Source organism: Pteropus vampyrus, unplaced genomic scaffold (assembly GCF_000151845.1).
Source record: "Pteropus vampyrus isolate Shadow unplaced genomic scaffold, Pvam_2.0 Scaffold263, whole genome shotgun sequence".
Taxonomy (NCBI): Eukaryota; Metazoa; Chordata; class Mammalia; order Chiroptera; family Pteropodidae; genus Pteropus; species Pteropus vampyrus.
In genome coordinates, this window is record NW_011889044.1 from 1,175,502 (window position 1) to 1,195,443 (window position 19,942).

At 45.3% G+C, this 19,942-nt stretch overlaps 1 protein-coding gene across 1 annotated transcript in view; it reads left to right on the top strand.

Annotated features, from left to right (window-relative positions):
* The window catches only part of TRPC3 (transient receptor potential cation channel subfamily C member 3), a 45,605-nt gene that overhangs the window by 21,661 nt on the left and 4,002 nt on the right, over positions 1–19,942 (top strand). The window contains 6 exon segments of the mRNA XM_011375168.2: positions 693–926; positions 2,668–2,932; positions 5,666–5,861; positions 7,208–7,417; positions 12,532–12,615; positions 18,541–18,616. Of these exon segments, the coding sequence (XP_011373470.1) occupies positions 693–926; positions 2,668–2,932; positions 5,666–5,861; positions 7,208–7,417; positions 12,532–12,615; positions 18,541–18,616 (1,065 nt within the window).

The window sequence follows — 19,942 nt, forward strand, 5'->3', positions numbered from 1 at the left end:
CAAGTCATGATTTTATAAATTTCATTTCGAGCCATTACGTTCCTTTTGAGAATCGCGCAGTGTTTTCCCCTTACACGGCCGAGACGAGGAGCGGTTTCTCCTCTTCTCCCGGGATGGCTTCCCTGCTTTTGGTTTCTTCATAGCGTCCCAGGCCTCCTTGCTTTCCCAGTGACGTTCTTCGCCTCCCCAGCATGAAGCTGGGATGGGGAGGGGGCAGGGGGATGTCGTAAGTGTTCCCGGATGCTGGGGAGACCGTCCTTCTTAAACGTCTACAGGTAGATAGATGCTCATTTGAGGGCTGTTTCTCCAGTCCTCACTGTGGTTCGGTGATGAACCAACGTAATCTTATAAGGATGGATTTCCTTCTCTCCTCCACGAGTCTTGTGGGGCGAAATCATTAGACCCGCAGAGCCTTCCCGCCCATCTCCTCCTTCTGCCCCCACCCCCTCTGCGAGCAGCCGCATTTCTGGGGGCCCATGCGGACCTGTGTTTCTCCGCCTCTCATTTGGTGGAGCAAGTCATTCCTTTCGTGGAAGCTGCTTCCTCCATCCGACTCTGCCCAGGGCCTCTGGGCCGACAGTCGGTGCTTCAGGCTGGGGGCATTTTATAGACCGGGACAGATGGTGGACGAAACAAGAGCCCCTCAGGCAGAGCCGTAAAGTCTACTGTGTACCCTCCGTGTGTCGCGACAGGCATGATGTGGTCCGAATGTAAGGAGCTGTGGCTGGAGGGGCCGAGGGAGTACATCCTGCAGCTGTGGAACGTGCTGGACTTTGGGATGCTGTCCATCTTCATCGCCGCGTTCACGGCCAGATTCCTGGCTTTCCTCCAGGCGACCAAAGCCCAGCGGTACGTGGACAGCTACGTCCAAGAGAGCGACCTCAGCGAAGTGACCCTCCCACCGGAGATCCAGTACTTCACCTACGGTAAGTCGGGCGCCGCGGGGCCTCTGATGTCTCAGGGAGGGCGCGGGAGCCACGGCGCGGGAGGAAACGCCAAGAAAGAGCACGTTTAGTACGCGAGGTGTGGCGAGTGCTCCGGGTCGGTGGACAGAGCATGGGCTGTGCAGCTGGAGCGACAGCCAGGCTCCGACTCTCCCTCGCTGTGCGACTTCATTCAAGTTCATGAACGTCTCTGTGCCTCGGTTTTCACATCTAGAAAATGAGGTGCTGCGAGGTGGAGGAAAACTGCCCTTAAGCCTGACAGCGTAATTGACTCTAATGTACTCTCAGGGGACGCGGAACTGTCTTAATTGGGGGGCGGGGGGGGCGGAAATAACTCGGTAAAGTGCTCGATGTGGAAGATGAGTCCCCCAGGTTCGAGGGCATGAAATAATAAAAGGCGCCACGCTGCTGTCCAGGCGAAGGGCAGAAGCCTTGAGCAGCAGCCACAGTGACCTTGAGAATGCGCGCCCCGCGACCCGGCCGAAGTCGGGGAGCCGATGCTGTGCCCCTCCGCCACGTGGCGCGGATCGGACTTGACGCCGCACATCTAGATCCCGAGAGCGGGGAGGCCCCGCCCGAACCCCGCGTGCAAGGCCCTGAGGGCACCCCACACCCGCCTTCCTCGGGGGCCAGACCGGGGAGCTACGGTTAGCGCATGTTTCGCACAGCCGCAGAATCTTCAGTCTAGAAAAAGATTTTAGAAACGAGGGCCCCGCCCTCGTTCACCGGTAAGGCCTGTCAGGTGCGGCGTTCACACGCGCGGCGTTCACACGCGCGGCGTTCACACGTGCGGCGTTCACACGCGCGGCGTTCACACGCGCTCCCGGAGCGAAGCACGGCTCTTTCCAAGCGCGGTCCCGCGGGCGTCGCGATGGCGGCAGGCGGCGTGCCACGTGATCGACGAGCGCGGCGAGTCTCCCCCGAGGCGTACGACGTACGTTTCACGTGATGTCGGCCACTGAACGCTCCTCAATAAATGCTCGTTTTTCCTGTCGCGAACGTCCGCGACGCACGCATTCTTCCGGGAGGGGCCCAGTTCACGCAGAATTAACCACGCGCTGTTCCTCTGACCTTCGGGAAAAGGGGGACAGACAGTCTGCCGTGAACGTACTACGTGACCTTGAAAGGAGGCTTGGGGTCCTCCCTTAGAATCTATACCCCCAAATTTTGCACCTCAGCAGCCGCGCGCCGGTCCCGGGAACAGTCGCGTCGCTCAGACAGCACGTGGGCGGCGCCATCGTGTTTCAGGGACACTCCCACTTCTCGTGACACTTCACTTGCTTAAACCGGGACACGAACGAATTTCCCCACAAAATAGGGCAAAAAAGTTTGTGCCAGTCAAGCCTGTAGGATGACACACCAGGCGGTCAATAAATCTAGTGATGGACGGGGCAAACCAGTCAGGTCCCGGTCATCCTGACCCAGACCGTGTCCAGTGAAGTGTTTGAACACTTTCTTCGTCCTTCCTACTTTCTTCTTTGTCTCCTCAACGTGAGGTCAGCTCAGTATCTTTCTAATATTGTTTTCTCCACTGAAATAATTCACATGGGTGTGGAATTCATATGTTTCTGGCTTTAACACGACAAATAGTGCCCAGACTGTTACTTAAATGTAGAGTAATTTTGACTTAAGATCCTATGTAAGGTGTAGCTTTTGCATAGTTAGCAGTGACTAGAAAGTTTCATTTACAGTCTCTCTCTCTCTCTCTCCCCCGCCCCCCCAGCCAGGGATAAGTGGCTCCCTTCCGACCCTCAGATCATATCCGAAGGCCTCTACGCCATAGCCGTCGTGCTCAGCTTCTCTCGGATCGCCTACATCCTCCCTGCCAACGAGAGCTTTGGCCCCTTACAGATCTCTCTCGGCAGGACCGTGAAGGACATCTTCAAGTTCATGGTCCTCTTTATTATGGTGTTTCTTGCCTTTATGATCGGCATGTTCATACTTTACTCTTACTACCTTGGGGCTAAAGTAAATGCTGCGTTTACCACGTAAGTAAGACATCTTCTTTTTTAAAAGGTGCAATGAAGAAAAGGGAACATTTTCAGAGACTGTAAGAAAGGTGTTTTTGAGAGCAGGAAGCCACCCCGTGGGAACCAGTTAGAGCCCGTGCGTGACTAGGTCGCTGCGGAGGCCCCTCTCTCGGCGTTTCAGGAGCATTTGACCACGGAATGAGTCGGAATGTGGAAAAATCCTAGGTGAAATTGGCTATTTTGAGAGAATGGGGTCACAAATTTTTAATACCGGATGTCTCTTTACATGATGTGTGACATTAAATTCAGTTTCATCATTTTGTAGCCATAACCGTTATTTCAAAAGAGAAGCATCAGCTCTTATTTAATACATCGTGAATCAGTGCAGGAGCCGAGTAAGAAGAAATTCTCGCTGAATGTGCACAGCCCGCTGTCACGGTGGCACGGTTCCCTTCCCCCACGTCCTGCTGGTGTCTGTACTGGAGACTCACCTTCCCCAGGCAGCCTTCCTTGATTACGCCTCCTTAGTCTTCGTCCTTTTAAGTTCCCTCGGCGTGGAGACATCCTGATTGTGAGATTCGCTCCCACCCGTCGGGGTTTAGTTGTCTTGGGGCTGGGCCCTTGCAGCTGGGGAGATCATAAGCCCTCCCCACCCCCCACCCCCCATTATGCCACTGCTAGAAGCCAGCTAGACGTTCGGTAAGTTCCCTGTAGACTAAAATAAAACCTCAAGCCCTTGCAGACATCTAGGTTGTTTTGAAATGAATTTTTTTCAAATAGTTAATGTAGAGCAGGTCTTAGAGGTGGAAGACAGCTGAAGCTCACTTGATGGTAATGAAGGAAAGAACCTGTTTGATCCCGGCAGGGAAGGGCCGAGAGACCCTGCACACAGGCCCGCCCCTTTGAACTCAACGAGAACTCATTTTATCCTTTACATTTTCTTCACGGTTTTGTGTGAGGACGAGGCAACATGATGTCGTGGGAAGAACAGAGGCTCAGAAATCAGGCAGACCTGAATGCGAACGCAGGCTCTGCTGTTCGCCAGCTGCTGTGTGGTCTTTGGTTAAGTTATTAGCATTTCTCCGTGTTCGTTTCCCGAATTTTTAAAATAAGCACGAAAGGGGTTAAATCGGGTCATCATGAGGACGACATAAAGTGACTTACGGAAAGCCTCGTGCCCACAGTGGGAGCTCAGGACCTGCCCGTGTGTCCTGCCCGCCTTTTTACAAACCCCCTCTCCCCACACACGTAGCTTCTCCACGACGGTGTGGGGCGGGAAGGTTGGCAAAGGAGCAGGCGGAAGGAGCCAGAGAATTCTGTGATGCTGATAAATCAACGGCGGGAACAAAGAGGTTCTCCTTCCAGTATCTGGGCTATGACAGACAGCACATCATCAAGTGCTGCGTGAGAGTAACTCTGGAGGAATGGGATACAGCCCCCCGCTGTGCAAACCCCGTCCCCAGGGTCTAGCAAAACTCCTAGAACTTGAGGGGTGCTCCATCAATATTTGTTGAATGAATGAACGAATGAATAAACTAGTGCTAAAACCTATAAATCTATAGAATTGTTATTTAGAATCTGTTATAAGAAATCAAAAAAATACTTTTCCCATAAATCTTTCTTGGGAAAAAGGACATCTGACTCTTCCTTTGCGGTGGAATTCTACACGTATAATTGTTTAAGAATTATTTTTTCAGTTGACACACCAGTGATTACAACTGGGTTATGTGAGAAAACCAGCCAAATTCGGTTGGCAAGGACGATTTAAGGGATAGAGGTAGGGAATCTGTCTGGTGAGGGCCTACGTGCTAATTGCTGCTCTGGAAGAATCGGGAAGTAGATTACATAAATCGCAGGAAAAGAAAAAGGGTCTTTCATTCTCTCCTCTTCATGTGCAGCAAGCATAACTTTTAGCTGGGTAATACATTCTTGTGACAGAAGATTCGTGTGGAGCGTCCATGGTGACGAGCCTGTCCCCTCCTCTGCACCTTGGACTCCAGGCTCTTAGTGCTCCTTAGTTCCCAGGGGCCAGGGATTTGGGGGTCCTTTCTGAGCTATTTTTCGCATAAACGAGAATATAAGTAGTTGTATACTCCACGTTTTTTTATTCGAATGGTAGACTATTTCACACTTGCTGTGTCTTATTTTTCACTTAAGAATATGGCTCAGGTATCATTTTACGTAAACACGTGAAGATAGATCTGTGTCATTTTCCCAAGTGGCTGCATAGCGTCCCGTTATATGGATGTCGCAGAGTGACGTCGCCACTCCGCACAGATGGGTATTTAGGGCATCCTCATGCCTCCCCACTGCCGTGCTACGAGAAATATGTCGGTGCTGACTTTTTTTGAAGGGAGTATATAATTTAAATTCCGACCTTGTTCTACTCCAGAAAACCTGATTTAAATTTCTAAACCACCTACGAAATCAAACCCCAAACTTCCATCCTTCTAGAAGGTTCTGGCATGTCTTTGGCTTTCCTCTGCTGAGTTCAGAGACTTGTCACTCGATGGTCACGTTCAGAAAAGCTGGCCATTGGCACCGTTTAATCACAAGTTCCCGAAAACCCGAGAGGGTGACATTTCTGTTAAATGTTCTGATAAAATAATCCCACTCTGGGTTTATGATGATGGTATTTCATGATGGTGTTTTACATCTGGACAGTATTCAGATCCTAACTTGTGTTTACTTTTGACTTTTTAGTACTGGAAACTGTTCATTGCTTTACTGTGTACCTTATTCTTTCAACAGAGTAGAAGAAAGTTTCAAGACTTTGTTTTGGTCCATATTTGGGCTGTCTGAAGTGACTTCCGTTGTGCTCAAATACGATCACAAATTCATAGAGAATATCGGATACGTTCTCTATGGAATATACAACGTAACCATGGTGGTCGTTTTACTCAACATGCTAATCGCCATGATTAACAGCTCATATCAGGAAATCGAGGTACACCTGCTTCTCGTCCGCGGTGTCTGTCCGTGCTGTCCGTTCTAAACAGCGTAACACGTGTGCGCCGGTGCCCCGCGAGGGAGCTCCAGCCCTTGCAGACAAGGAAATATGTCAGTACTGTCAGTACCTGCTGAAATGTAACCAGAATTTATAATACTTAACACCAGGCAGGGAGGCCCTGGGCCTTTCTCTGGGTTTTCCGTCTGGATAGGTCGGCATACCCCTCCCAGGGGCTTCTAGGAGTGCAGTAAGAATTTACCGTCACTCTGCCTTCTCTCAGGGTGTATTTCAGAAGTTTGACATCAGTGGCTAGAAGAAGCATTGGCCGTAGGGGTCTTATTCACTGCCAGATCAGCCAGCTGACCATCTGAAAGGCCCCGGTTGAAAAATTCCTAGGCGTCTGGCAAACATCGATGATGTTCTTCAAACCCATCAGAATTTGTCGTATCCTGGAAATCACTTTGTTTTGCACCGGGCTGGTTCGGAGCCTTCTTTCATCGGTGTGATTCTGTGTCCTTATGTCCTCCGGTTTGGCGTTCAGTGTCTTTTCAGTGCTTTGCTGTGTGTTAAGTCCACTGAGTCTCCGTGTCTGTTTTAGAAACGCATAAGGCGGCGTTCTCAAAGCGGAAGTGAGGTCCTCCAGAAATGAACAGTGCGATGTTCTGCACACCTGCTCGGGTGTGACAGTGGCAGTCTGGGGAACGTGACGTGAGTGAGCCGACTTCCTCTGCCTGCGGGCCCCCTCCTCTTCATTTATTTCTCCTCTCCAGCCTTTCTCCCGCGTAGGATGGTCACACCCATCACCAAGGAGCGGCACCGAGGATAAAAGGAGATTTAAGACAGGAATAAGCCACTGGGGGCCTTTTGTGGCCTTTGAGGACATATGTCAGACACAAAAACTCCAAAGTGCGGTTGACCTAAGTACCGTTTTCCTCCCTGCGCCCTTGGCTTGGATGGGTCTAGATGAGGAGGGAGGGCGGGGAGACCGTGGGGAGCTGTTGTTGGGTCTGCAGACTCAGTGGGTTGGAGAAGGAGGAATTCATCTTTTCATCCTTCCTAGACCCTGAATTTTTCTTGTGTTTTTCTTTGTTTTTGGATGGCGGACTGGAAATTCTTGTTAAATTTCAGCAGGTACTGACAGAAGCATATGGAAGAGGAAAATTTCTGAAAAAACGATGCTCAAAACATTACATAAGCCAATAGATTTGATGCAGATAAATGTGTATAAGTCACTTATCTATGTCAAAAGCATAATTCAGGCTCATAAAACCCTACTGGAATCATTTACTGGAATATTTAGTTTTTAAAATGAGTTGTTCCTGCTTTTCTATTTTGTGACACAGGATGACAGTGATGTTGAATGGAAGTTTGCGCGTTCGAAACTTTGGTTATCTTATTTTGATGATGGGAAAACATTACCTCCACCCTTCAGCCTCGTTCCCAGTCCAAAGTCATTTGTGTATTTCATCATGCGGATCATTAACTTTTCCAAATGCAGACGGAGAAGGTTGCAGAAGGACATCGAAATGGGCATGGGGAACTCGAAGTCCAGGGTGAGTATCGGAAACCGCCCGCAGCCTCGGGATGCGTGTCTGTCTCTCCCCTTGTCTTTCGACGTCTGTTCGATAATTTTTATGGGTGAACTTAGAAGATGTTGAAAGTTACCGTCCACTCCATGGTCTTTCATAGTCTAATACTATCTTCATCATGTTTCAGGATGTCACTTAGTCTGTGCCTTGCTTTTGGTCATAATTTCACGTAAACTACCAGATTAAAAACAAACAAAAAACTTCTTTAACTTGTTAAAAGAAGAACAGTTCTTGTAAGAAAACACTTTGGTATTTGCGCTCCATGCTTCTCAACTGTTTTTCTAAAGTTAAATAGTTATGACCTCACATTTTCCTCTTAGTTGTATGTATAGTTCACGACCACCAAATTCTTCTTATTTGCAGAAACCCTTTATTGGGCCAAATAGTCTTTTTTCCTTCAATATTATATAGTCGATACAGGCCTAAGAATGTCCTCCAATATTAACCATAAATACCCCTTTTATAAGTAATCAAGAGTGGTTTGTCCTCAAGTTGTCCTAGTTGAGTCCAATTCATCGGCAGGCAGAGATGAGTTCGATGATAGCACTTTATTATCACGAACTTAATTTTCAGAGATAGAATTGGTATCGGAGACAGAAGGACATGAGCAGAACCGCAAACGATAGGGATCGAGGCAGACAGGAGCAAATGTGTGGGGTTAAATATAATTTTTGCCTGAAGTTGCGAAAATGGCCTGTATACGCTGGGAGCCACGAGATGGCAAGGTCATCTCCACAAAGTACAGGCCTTCCTGAGCGGAGAGGTGAATGTTTTTTCTCCCTCGAAGTTGGGGAAAGGGCTGGATTAGTACAATTTAAATTTCTCACCTTTTAAAATAGATGTGCCTTTCCAAAATTTGTAACACCCTGGCATCTTATTCTTTAAGGAGGGGTTGGTGCGGCTTCGGGTTCCGTCAGAAAACCAGCTCTTTCTCCTGCCCCTGGAGGCGCCCTGGCTTGGTTACTGCCCAGCTTCCTCCCCACGGGCCGCACCTTCAGCTGCAGGGTGGCTGGTCTCCTAAGGAGGCCAGACTCTAATTGTCCCCTTGGGCGACTCCTGCTACTGCTGAAACTGACTTTGTTTCTCTGCGGAGTTAGTAACTGGAGCTTTATTGTTTGGAAAGGAAGCCTCTCGAGCGTGGAAACGAAAAGCTCTTGCAAGTTGCACCTTAAAGTTACCTTTCGGGCCGACGTCCCTGACTTCATTCCCGGTGTTGTCATAAGGTGGAAGGGGAGTGCCAACTGTCAGGTCGCAAAGAGGGCAGGCGTTCAGGGGCACGCGGCGCCCAGACCCTCCGAGGCACCCGCGCGCCGATCCTTAGGGAGCCCCGCCCCCTGGCTCCCCTGTAGCGAATATCTGGTTAAAAACTGCCATTTCGATTTTATTCTTTATTTTTTAAATTGCATGCAGAGCTGTTTAAATCTCTTTAATCTTATTCATATACCTAGATACTCTGTGTGCTGGATTTATTTTAAAAAAAATTTTTTTTGGAGAAATTATACTTTTCTGCTTTTCTTTCTCCGACGGAGGGGCGGAGCCTCCAGCAGCGTTTTGGGCTCAGTCTGTGGTCAGATACTGACCCCCAGTGGCGCCCAGGCCTCCCGGCACCCTCTCGAGGGCAGAGCTGGCCGGCCCACTTCCTCCTGCCCAGCACCCACAGCTGCCGGAGTCATGACCGGGTGGGGTTGCGGGGGGCAGGGGGGATGCAGATGTTTGGGTCCGGGGCCCTGCCTTTGCACCCCACCGCTCAGGAGGCGGCTTGCCCCTGAACAGGAGGCAGGCCCCACTCGCTCTGCGTGTGCGCCTCTGGCTTCCTTTCCTACCTGCCCAAAGTTAAACCTTAAAAAGAGAGAGAAAAGCAAAGCAAAGCAAAAATCTTTAGCCGGGTTCTCTCCAAAGTTGCGCAACTGGCTCAGTAGAAGGCCCAGATCCCTGGGAAGATGTGTTATTTGGGCAAACATTTTAGGGTTCCAAAATTCTAAGTGTTACCAGCCGAACTTGAGGGTGATTCTGTTCAAGTGCAGGAGAGGAATGTAGGCTCCCGGAGAGCCGCTTCTCTGCAGCTTCACCTTCTAGGCGCCAGGAATCCGTTTTGACAAAGTATGCAAGGTCCCCAGGAGCAATCGCGTTTAGCACGAGCCGACTATTAAAAATATTTTTTCAGAAAAAAAATAAATAAAATGTGTTTTCAGCTAACTGACAGAAGCATATGGAAGAGGAAAATTTCTGAAAAAACGATGCTCAAAACATTACATAGGCCAATAGATTTGATGCAGATAAATGTGTATAAGTCACTTATCTATGTCAAAAGCATAATTCAGGCTCATAAAACCCTACTGGAATCATTTACTGGAATATTTAGTTTTTAAAATGAGTTGTTCCTGCTTTTCTATTTTGTGACACAGGATGACAGTGATGTCGAATGGAAGTTTGCGCGTTCGAAACTTTGGTTATCTTATTTTGACGATGGGAAAACATTACCTCCACCCTTCAGCCTCGTTCCCAGTCCAAAGTCATTTGTGTATTTCATCATGCGGATCATTAACTTTTCCAAATGCAGACGGAGAAGGTTGCAGAAGGACATCGAAATGGGCATGGGGAACTCGAAGTCCAGGGTGAGTATCGGAAACCGCCCGCAGCCTCGGGATGCGTGTCTGTCTCTCCCCTTGTCTTTCGACGTCTGTTCGATAATTTTTATGGGTGAACTTAGAAGATGTTGAAAGTTACCGTCCACTCCATGGTCTTTCATAGTCTAATACTATCTTCATCATGTTTCAGGATGTCACTTAGTCTGTGCCTTGCTTTTGGTCATAATTTCACGTAAACTACCAGATTAAAAACAAACAAAAAACTTCTTTAACTTGTTAAAAGAAGAACAGTTCTTGTAAGAAAACACTTTGGTATTTGCGCTCCATGCTTCTCAACTGTTTTTCTAAAGTTAAATAGTTATGACCTCACATTTTCCTCTTAGTTGTATGTATAGTTCACGACCACCGAATTCTTCTTATTTGCAGAAACCCTTTATTGGGCCAAATAGTCTTTTTTCCTTCAATATTATATAGTCGATACAGGCCTAAGAATGTCCTCCAATATTAACCATAAATACCCCTTTTATAAGTAATCAAGAGTGGTTTGTCCTCAAGTTGTCCTAGTTGAGTCCAATTCATCGGCAGGCAGAGATGAGTTCGATGATAGCACTTTATTATCACGAACTTAATTTTCAGAGATAGAATTGGTATCGGAGACAGAAGGACATGAGCAGAACCGCAAACGATAGGGATCGAGGCAGACAGGAGCAAATGTGTGGGGTTAAATATAATTTTTGCCTGAAGTTGCGAAAATGGCCTGTATACGCTGGGAGCCACGAGATGGCAAGGTCATCTCCACAAAGTACAGGCCTTCCTGAGCGGAGAGGTGAATGTTTTTTCTCCCTCGAAGTTGGGGAAAGGGCTGGATTAGTACAATTTAAATTTCTCACCTTTTAAAATAGATGTGCCTTTCCAAAATTTGTAACACCCTGGCATCTTATTCTTTAAGGAGGGGTTGGTGCGGCTTCGGGTTCCGTCAGAAAACCAGCTCTTTCTCCTGCCCCTGGAGGCGCCCTGGCTTGGTTACTGCCCAGCTTCCTCCCCACGGGCCGCACCTTCAGCTGCAGGGTGGCTGGTCTCCTAAGGAGGCCAGACTCTAATTGTCCCCTTGGGCGACTCCTGCTACTGCTGAAACTGACTTTGTTTCTCTGCGGAGTTAGTAACTGGAGCTTTATTGTTTGGAAAGGAAGCCTCTCGAGCGTGGAAACGAAAAGCTCTTGCAAGTTGCACCTTAAAGTTACCTTTCGGGCCGACGTCCCTGACTTCATTCCCGGTGTTGTCATAAGGTGGAAGGGGAGTGCCAACTGTCAGGTCGCAAAGAGGGCAGGCGTTCAGGGGCACGCGGCGCCCAGACCCTCCGAGGCACCCGCGCGCCGATCCTTAGGGAGCCCCGCCCCCTGGCTCCCCTGTAGCGAATATCTGGTTAAAAACTGCCATTTCGATTTTATTCTTTATTTTTTAAATTGCATGCAGAGCTGTTTAAATCTCTTTAATCTTATTCATATACCTAGATACTCTGTGTGCTGGATTTATTTTAAAAAAAATTTTTTTTGGAGAAATTATACTTTTCTGCTTTTCTTTCTCCGACGGAGGGGCGGAGCCTCCAGCAGCGTTTTGGGCTCAGTCTGTGGTCAGATACTGACCCCCAGTGGCGCCCAGGCCTCCCGGCACCCTCTCGAGGGCAGAGCTGGCCGGCCCACTTCCTCCTGCCCAGCACCCACAGCTGCCGGAGTCATGACCGGGTGGGGTTGCGGGGGGCAGGGGGGATGCAGATGTTTGGGTCCGGGGCCCTGCCTTTGCACCCCACCGCTCAGGAGGCGGCTTGCCCCTGAACAGGAGGCAGGCCCCACTCGCTCTGCGTGTGCGCCTCTGGCTTCCTTTCCTACCTGCCCAAAGTTAAACCTTAAAAAGAGAGAGAAAAGCAAAGCAAAGCAAAAATCTTTAGCCGGGTTCTCTCCAAAGTTGCGCAACTGGCTCAGTAGAAGGCCCAGATCCCTGGGAAGATGTGTTATGTGGGCAAACATTTTAGGGTTCCAAAATTCTAAGTGATACCAGCCGAACTTGAGGGTGATTCTGTTCAAGTGCAGGAGAGGAATGTAGGCTCCCGGAGAGCCGCTTCTCTGCAGCTTCACCTTCTAGGCGCCAGGAATCCGTTTTGACAAAGTATGCAAGGTCCCCAGGAGCAATCGCGTTTAGCACGAGCCGACTATTAAAAATATTTTTTCAGAAAAAAAATAAATAAAATGTGTTTTCAGCTAAGCGGTTCAGTGACAGTTCACCCTGCTATCGCGTTGACAGACGTGAGTGACCTTTTTGCTCACGTTAACTCTTACCTTTGCAAATGAAATCACTTACGACACTCGACACCCACAACATGTTCCTTGGAAATGTGGACTCCAGAAGGGTTATTAAGGAGGATAAAGTAGATTATGCTTTTGATTTCCAAATGAATGTATTCTGATTTACTAGGTTAATTGTATTTTTTCCTAGTTAAACCTCTTCACTCAGTCTAACTCAAGAGTTTTTGAATCACACAGTTTTAACAGCATTCTCAATCAGCCAACACGTTATCAGGTAAGCATTCATTAGACATATCTCTTTGTTTGTAATTCCATATATGTCTGTGTGTGTGTGACAGAGAGAGAGAGAAAGAGAAATTAGTGAGTAGAATTAGATTCTTCAGATGTACTGTGAGGATAGAACAGAGAAAATGGTATGTTACTTGGTGGGCATTTTAGAAATCAGAGTCCGGGTTTTTCTTTCTTTTTTCTTTCTTTCTTTTTTTTTTTTTTTTTTTTTGTTCGAGGAAGAAGAGTTCCTTTGCGTGGAACTCGTGAGTGGAGGCTTGCCACAGTTGCCAGAGGACACTTCCGGTGTCCCATGGGCTGGAGAAAGCGGTCAGAGAAGTGGTCTACTTGGAAAATAACGCTGACACACTTCTCCAGGCTTTTCTTTCAGGCGGTCCATCTTCCGAATGGATTCTTAGGCTACGCCGTTTCCTCAGTCCTACTTTCAAATAGCTTTTGCATTTTGATATTGGATGTGACATTCGAACACTCTCCCCCAACTCCAAAGAGGTGATAGTCCTTTATTTTACATCTATCTGATCATTTCCGATGATCAAATCTTTAGATCTCTGGTATATACAGGATCCCGAGAATGAGGGTCAGGAATTTGTAATGTGTGGTGATGACAACAAATGTCCATAGTCCTCTTCATACAATTTTCTTGGAGGCAGCAAATTCTGCAGAACTGCTTGCCACGCTGATTGCCAAAGCCTTACTTTTTAATGATTCTGTTGTATTCCATCGTATGGTTATACTTAATCGATCAGTTTGCTGTTGCTGGAAATAGAGAACATTGCCAGGATTTAGCTCTTACAAGCCATACTGTAGTAAGTAACCTCGTATATATGACATTTGAAACATGTGCAAATCTATAGCAGTGTCCGGTTAAAGCATATGTGTATGCTATTTTTTTGTTATCAAACTGATTTTGATGGCATGTGTGCCAATTTCCATTCTTAAAATGAATGTATGAGAGTGCCCATTTCCTCCTTAATTTTCCAACAGTATGTTACCAGAGATTTTTATTTTGACCGGATGGGTAAAAATACTGTCACAGTGTAGTTTTACTTCCCATTCTTTATCATGAATGAACTTGACCATCTTTTTACGTTTAGTGACCTTTTCATATGAAAAAAAGGGAGTGTGGATACCTCTAAGTTTCATTATAGGAGGAGTTTGCTTTTTTTCTGTTTCTTATTCTCTTTGTTGCTTTCGAGTGATTTAGAAGAAGTGGAGAAATGCCTAGATTCACTGTCAAGTTCAAATTCCTGTGGCTGAAAATTATTAGGCTACCACATGAGATGATCCCTGCTAAACGCCCCTCCAGACTCCTATACATTTCATATTTTTCGAATGAGAAGAATTTCCTGTACCTGTGGTGTGATCGTCTGTGCCTCCCCGAAAGTGATAGGGAGCATAAGAGACTCTCTGAGGGAAAAAGTCTCAATCAGCTAAGCCCACGCCAGTCGAACTAGATATAAATGTCTCGATTCTATTTAGATAAAATGTCTTTATCTCAATAGATAAAATTTCTTTATCTAAAAGCTCCATGAGCAATAACAACAGTTGGTTTAGTTGTTATGGATTTTTGTCTTAGGCAGTGTGATTATAATTTATGACTTACCTTAAAAAAATTCCAGATCTTAATCTGCCAGATGGGGACGTTTCCTTCACAGCCGTGACCTTGGGGTACACTGATTCTCATGGTGCTACCACAGCTCAGCACTCTGAGAATATCTCTAAAGAATCATTTTTATGATTAGTTTATAAGACACCGAAAATACTTTATTATTTTCTCATGACTTGGCGAATTGCTCACCTTATTAACAAGACTTAGTGACATATGACATAACATATTTTCAAAACGAGTCTCATTCACCTTAAAAAAAAAAATGTGGCCACGACAAATCAGATTATCCATCATCTTATCTGTTTTACATTCAATTGAGTATTTCCTCTCCAAAGCAAGGAAGAGTTCCAAAAATGTGTTGGTCAACGCCAGTGTTATTTATATTTTAACATTAATTATTAATAGCATTCTGAGGTGATTATTTTGAGTGTGTGAAGAATTTTTTGAAAACCTGGAGATAATTTTTCTGGAGAACATAAAGACTTGGAGAGATGGCTCTGGTTGAATTCTGCTTGTGAATATCTGTATTAGTTCAAGTTAAAAGTACATAGGGGGTTTAAGATGGCAGTGTAGGGAGACCCTGAACTCAACTTTTCCCACGGACACACCGAATATGAACCTACATATTGAGCAATTCCTCCTGAAGAATAGTTGAGGACTGATTGACCAGCTTCTACACACACACAAAAAAATTATAGAGGGTATTAAAATGTATGTGAAACACCAAAACAACAACAACAACAACAACAAAAAAAAACCCTGAATAGTCAAAGCAATCTTGAGCAAGAACAAAACTGGAGATATCATACTCCCTGATTTCAAACTATACTACAAAGCTATAGTAATCAAACCAGCATGGTACTGGCATGAAAACAGAGACAGAGATCAATGGAACAGAATAGAGAGCCCAGAAATAAACCCACGCTTATTAATCTATGACAAAGGAGGCGAGACTATTCAGTGGGAGAAAAGACAGTGTCTTCAATAAATGGTGGTACGAAAACTGGACATGGACATGCAAGACAATGGAACTGGACCACTGTCTCACACCATTTCCAGAAGTAAATTCAGACTGGATGAGACGTGAATGTTAGACCTGAACCCATCAAACTCCGAGAAGGCAGACAGCACGGGCAGTCAGCCCTTCGCCTTCAGCCTGGGTTGTGCGGTCTGCTTCTCCTTCACACAGTTCCCTGACCTGGAGATCGGGCTCTGACATGAGGTGTGGATCTCATTGTCGCCCTCTCCATAACGATAGCCCAGTGTCCCAGTCCTGTCTCCTGAGTAGACTGTCCTTCCCCGCTGTCGCGTGTGACTGCCTTCTACCCAACACAGTGGCCGTTTATGCTGGTCAAATAATAAGCGCACAGGTTGGGCCAATGGCCGCTCCTTTCTCATCTCAGTTTTTTTCCTCCCCGACTTAATTGCCAGGAGCAGGTCAGCAAGTCTGCTGAATAGACGTTTATTTGGGAGCAAGATGCCAGGCTCCCTTTCGTTTAGACAACCCTAATCTTTAAGACCGCTTGCCTTGGATTTCCTCCTTCCCTTAGCTTCGGGGCGGGGGCACCCCAAAAGCTCATGATCCCGCCCATGGCGTTTTCCATATGAGGGCGGTGAGGAGGAAATGAGTGGTGAGTCCATTTCCGGTCTGGTGATTGTCACTAAGCCCTGGGGGAGGCGGCTGGCCCCAACTGCTAGTGGCAGCTTGGACTCTGACCGTGGCATACTTAGCCTCCTTAGTCACCTTCGGTTTTGGGTCATCGACAATTCCAGGACAATGGGAAAATCCCATTTGACATAAGGTTGCATTGCATTGGTTTTTTTTTTTTTCATGGATAAAAGTTTTCAATTGTCTTAATATAGTTAAATTTATCAGTCTTTTTTTACCGGTTAGCCTTTCTGTTAGCCTTTTCAAGAACTATTTCCCTATTCGAAAGTTTTTACCTGTCACCTTTAGATCTTGTCCATTTGGCTCTTTTTTTCCTTCGTATATGGTGTGAGGTAGATATGTAATTTTAACTTTCCGATAAGCACTTTTTGCTGAATAGTCTATTCTTCAAGCTACTTTTAACTGATAGACATTCCTTTGTATTTTCTTTCTATAGGAATCTGCCTTCTCTGTCCCCTAAACTTAATTATGTCCCTGATATGTTCACCTGTCATAGTGAATTGTTCCAATGAAGTCTCACTGGATTAGGAACTGTGTCCATCATTGCATCCCCAGTACCTAGTTCACTGCCTGGCACAGAGTTGGCTTTCAAGAAATATTTGGCAAATGAATGAATGAGTCCAGGCTAATATCCACCAAGCTGTGAGTCTGTCCTGGGATCTGCATTCCTCAGACATCAACAGGTTTTCTATTTTACTGTCACTAGTTGGATGAGATTTTCCTTTTCGATAGCATGAGCCCCCTCTTGATCTGTCATTATTCTCTGAGACAGATACTTTGAATCATTCTTGGAACATGCACCCCATGGATAAGTGGGGAGTACCATATCCGCATTTGAGTTCAGGTCTTTTTTTTTCTTTCTTTTATTATCTTTGAATGTGATACTTCATATAGGCACAAGAATATGTGTAACACATAATAAATTATGAAGGATAATTACTTGCACACACACCTTGAAGCCACCTCCTGAGAAGGATAACATTATGGCCTCTACACAGGTGCTCCTCCCTAGCCCACACCCTTGCCGCCACCTGAGAGGTAGTAGTTCTACCTTGAAGTTTGGGTTTCTCGTCCTCTCACTTTGGACTTCTTTTGAATATAGGCTGATGGCGTGTATAGATAATCCTAAAAATGCATTCTATAGATCCAATTGTTGTTGAACTTCGTAAGAATAGTTTCACACTTTGTGATGTCTGCAACTTGGATTGTTCATTCAACAGTTGTGCTTCTAAGATTCGTCTACACGGTTGTGTGGCTGTGGTCCATTAATTGCATTAGAGAACACGATGACATTGTGTTGTGTGACATACCGTGATCTATTTGTCCGTTCTCCTGTTGATATTTGTTTAGATTGTTAGTGGTTGCTTTGCTGTTTTGCACAAAGCGCTGTCGTTTATGTCTCTTGGTCCAAATGGGGGCAGTTTCTCTAGGCTCTATACCAACGACGGCCTTTCTGGGTGAAAGGCTATGCAGATATTCAGCTCTAAAAGATGATGTCAGATTGTTTCTCGGAGTGGTCTACTTATCCTCATGCCAGCACATCTGGTCAGAGACCCGAGGTGTAGGAGACACATCTGATCCTTCCATCGCGCCACCCAAGTCACCCTCTGGCCTGCAGAGCGCTTCCTCAGAGTGGGGGTGGGGGGCTCCAGATCCACAATTCAACATGGTCCCTTCTCATCCTAGAAGCCAATATTTCCTTCCAGTTTGTGGCTTGCCTTTCCACTTTTTTAATGTTATCTTTATAAAGAGAAATTTTAATTGTAATGAGGTTGAATTTGCCAACATTTTCTATCATAATTAGAATTTTTTATCTTGTTTAAAAACCATCCAGCTCTACACTGAGTAAATATATTCTGCTATACTTTCTTTTGGAAGATTTAAAAGCTTTGTCTTTCACATTTAAGATGCACAAGGAACTCATTTTTGTGTGCACATTATGAAGTAGGGCTCCAGTGTAATTTTTTCCATATAGCTAACAATTATCCTGCAAGAGCATTTATTTAGATTGAAATATATTCACAATATATATTGTTATAATAGGAAAGCATACAATATAACAATATACATAGTATTTAGAAAACATAAAATACAAAACATAGTAATTAGTACATATACGAAATTTAAAGATAGGGTATTGGAAGGACAGACAGCCACCAAAATAGCAAGAGTGATTATCTTTAGAAGGTAGATAATAGATGATTTTGTTTAAATCTTTTGTTCTTTTTTGTATTTTTTTCTCTATATTGAGCATATATTTAATTTTTTTTTAATAACAGTGAGAGATAAGGTAGTGTCTGTAGATGATAATGTAATGTCAGTACACTTTAAAGAGAAGTCATTAGTTGAAAGAGAAACCATGAATTGAAACCCTCCAATATAACTTTTTAAAAAAGCTGCTGGCTTCCATTCCCGGAGGTGGGGTGGGGACATGTCTGTGAATCATACAGTAAGTCTCAGGAGGTGAGAAACAGTTAAATTCTGAAACCTGGGTGATTCTTCTATAAATAGTTATATAAAATCTCTCTTCCCTGAGTCGCTTGCTTTGCAGGTAAGTAAGGCTCTTTGGAGACTAGGATCTCGGTTACTTGTATGTATCGTCGGTGACGTAATCATTTCTTTTCGCCCAACAGCAGATAATGAAAAGACTAATAAAGCGATACGTCTTGAAAGCACAAGTAGACAAAGAGAATGATGAAGTGAATGAAGGTGAGCCTCTCCCACGTGAGAGATGTCCTTTGACGTCTAACATAATAATAATAAACGTAATAATAAACATGGAAAACTTCATGTTGAAAGTCACTTTAAAAGTCCCGCCTAAGGTAACAGTTTGGGTCCTTCTGCGATCGACAGGAGAATCTGATGTCGCATTTCTGAAACGCTATCTTTTTAAAGAAATAGTTACTAACAATATCAACCTGAAACCATTTATCTCTACTCAGAATGCCCTGATTTTTAGAATGCAGAGACTGCCGTCTCTCGGGGAGTTTCAAATCCCTGTTCCATAGGTAGTTTCAGTGAGTTCCCGTGAGCGGTAACATTTTTCCAATGGCGCAGGTAAAATAATGGTTGGCTCACACAGAATCCACATTTCTTCAGAAGAATCTTTACATTTTTGTCCAGAAAGAAAGCTTTAACCCATTGTTCTCGGCTGTGTTTGTCTTTTGCCTTTCTCTTATCTTTTTGGCTCTTTACTTACACGTGTCTATTTTTCCAGGTGTATCCTAGGCAGGGCATCTGTGTGAACTATAAAAAACTATTCATCAAAGGCCGGGGCGTAGGCCCAAACACCAGCCCAGGGTTGAAAGGAAGTCAACCTGGAGAAATAAGTTGCACGAAAAATGGAAACTGTAGCTCTCCCCACCAATGAGATGCCACTGGATTTAGCTGCACTGATAAGAGAAAAAAGGGCTAAATCGAGTCAAACTGTTCATGAGCTTCAAAGCCATTACCTGGTTAATGCAAGGAATCCCTTGCAAATTGGAGTCAATCCAATGACATGTGTATGCAGGAAAGAAATCTATGAAAGTATGAATGAGCACCAGCAAAATCCAATCACAGTGTCCTAGAAACAGTCTCAGGGAGACAGGATTGGAATGGGGCCATCATTTAGAAAGCGGAAATCTGATCAGTTGTACTGTAACCCTTAAGGCTGTGGGACCCTGGGGGCTCCCTGGACACAGAAACGAGGTCCCCTGGCTGGAAGTCAGGTAACGGCCAAGTCGCCCTGTGCTAAAAGTTGGCCGAGCCCCAGCACAACACTGCAGCTGAGTTTTACTATTAAAAACACAGAGGGACTGTTTTTATAGCTTTTTTCAAAGGTCAGTGTATTTTTAAAGACTGACATTTCTTAAACATTTTAAATAAATAAATAAAAAATCAAAAATAATTACCTTGGAGACCTTAGGAGCTAAATATAGTCATAGCATAAAAATTTTACTCTCTGTTCTTTTCTAAATCCAAAGAGCAAATTATCGATTATGTTTTTGTTTTTGTTTTTAATACTACAGGTGAATTAAAAGAAATCAAGCAAGA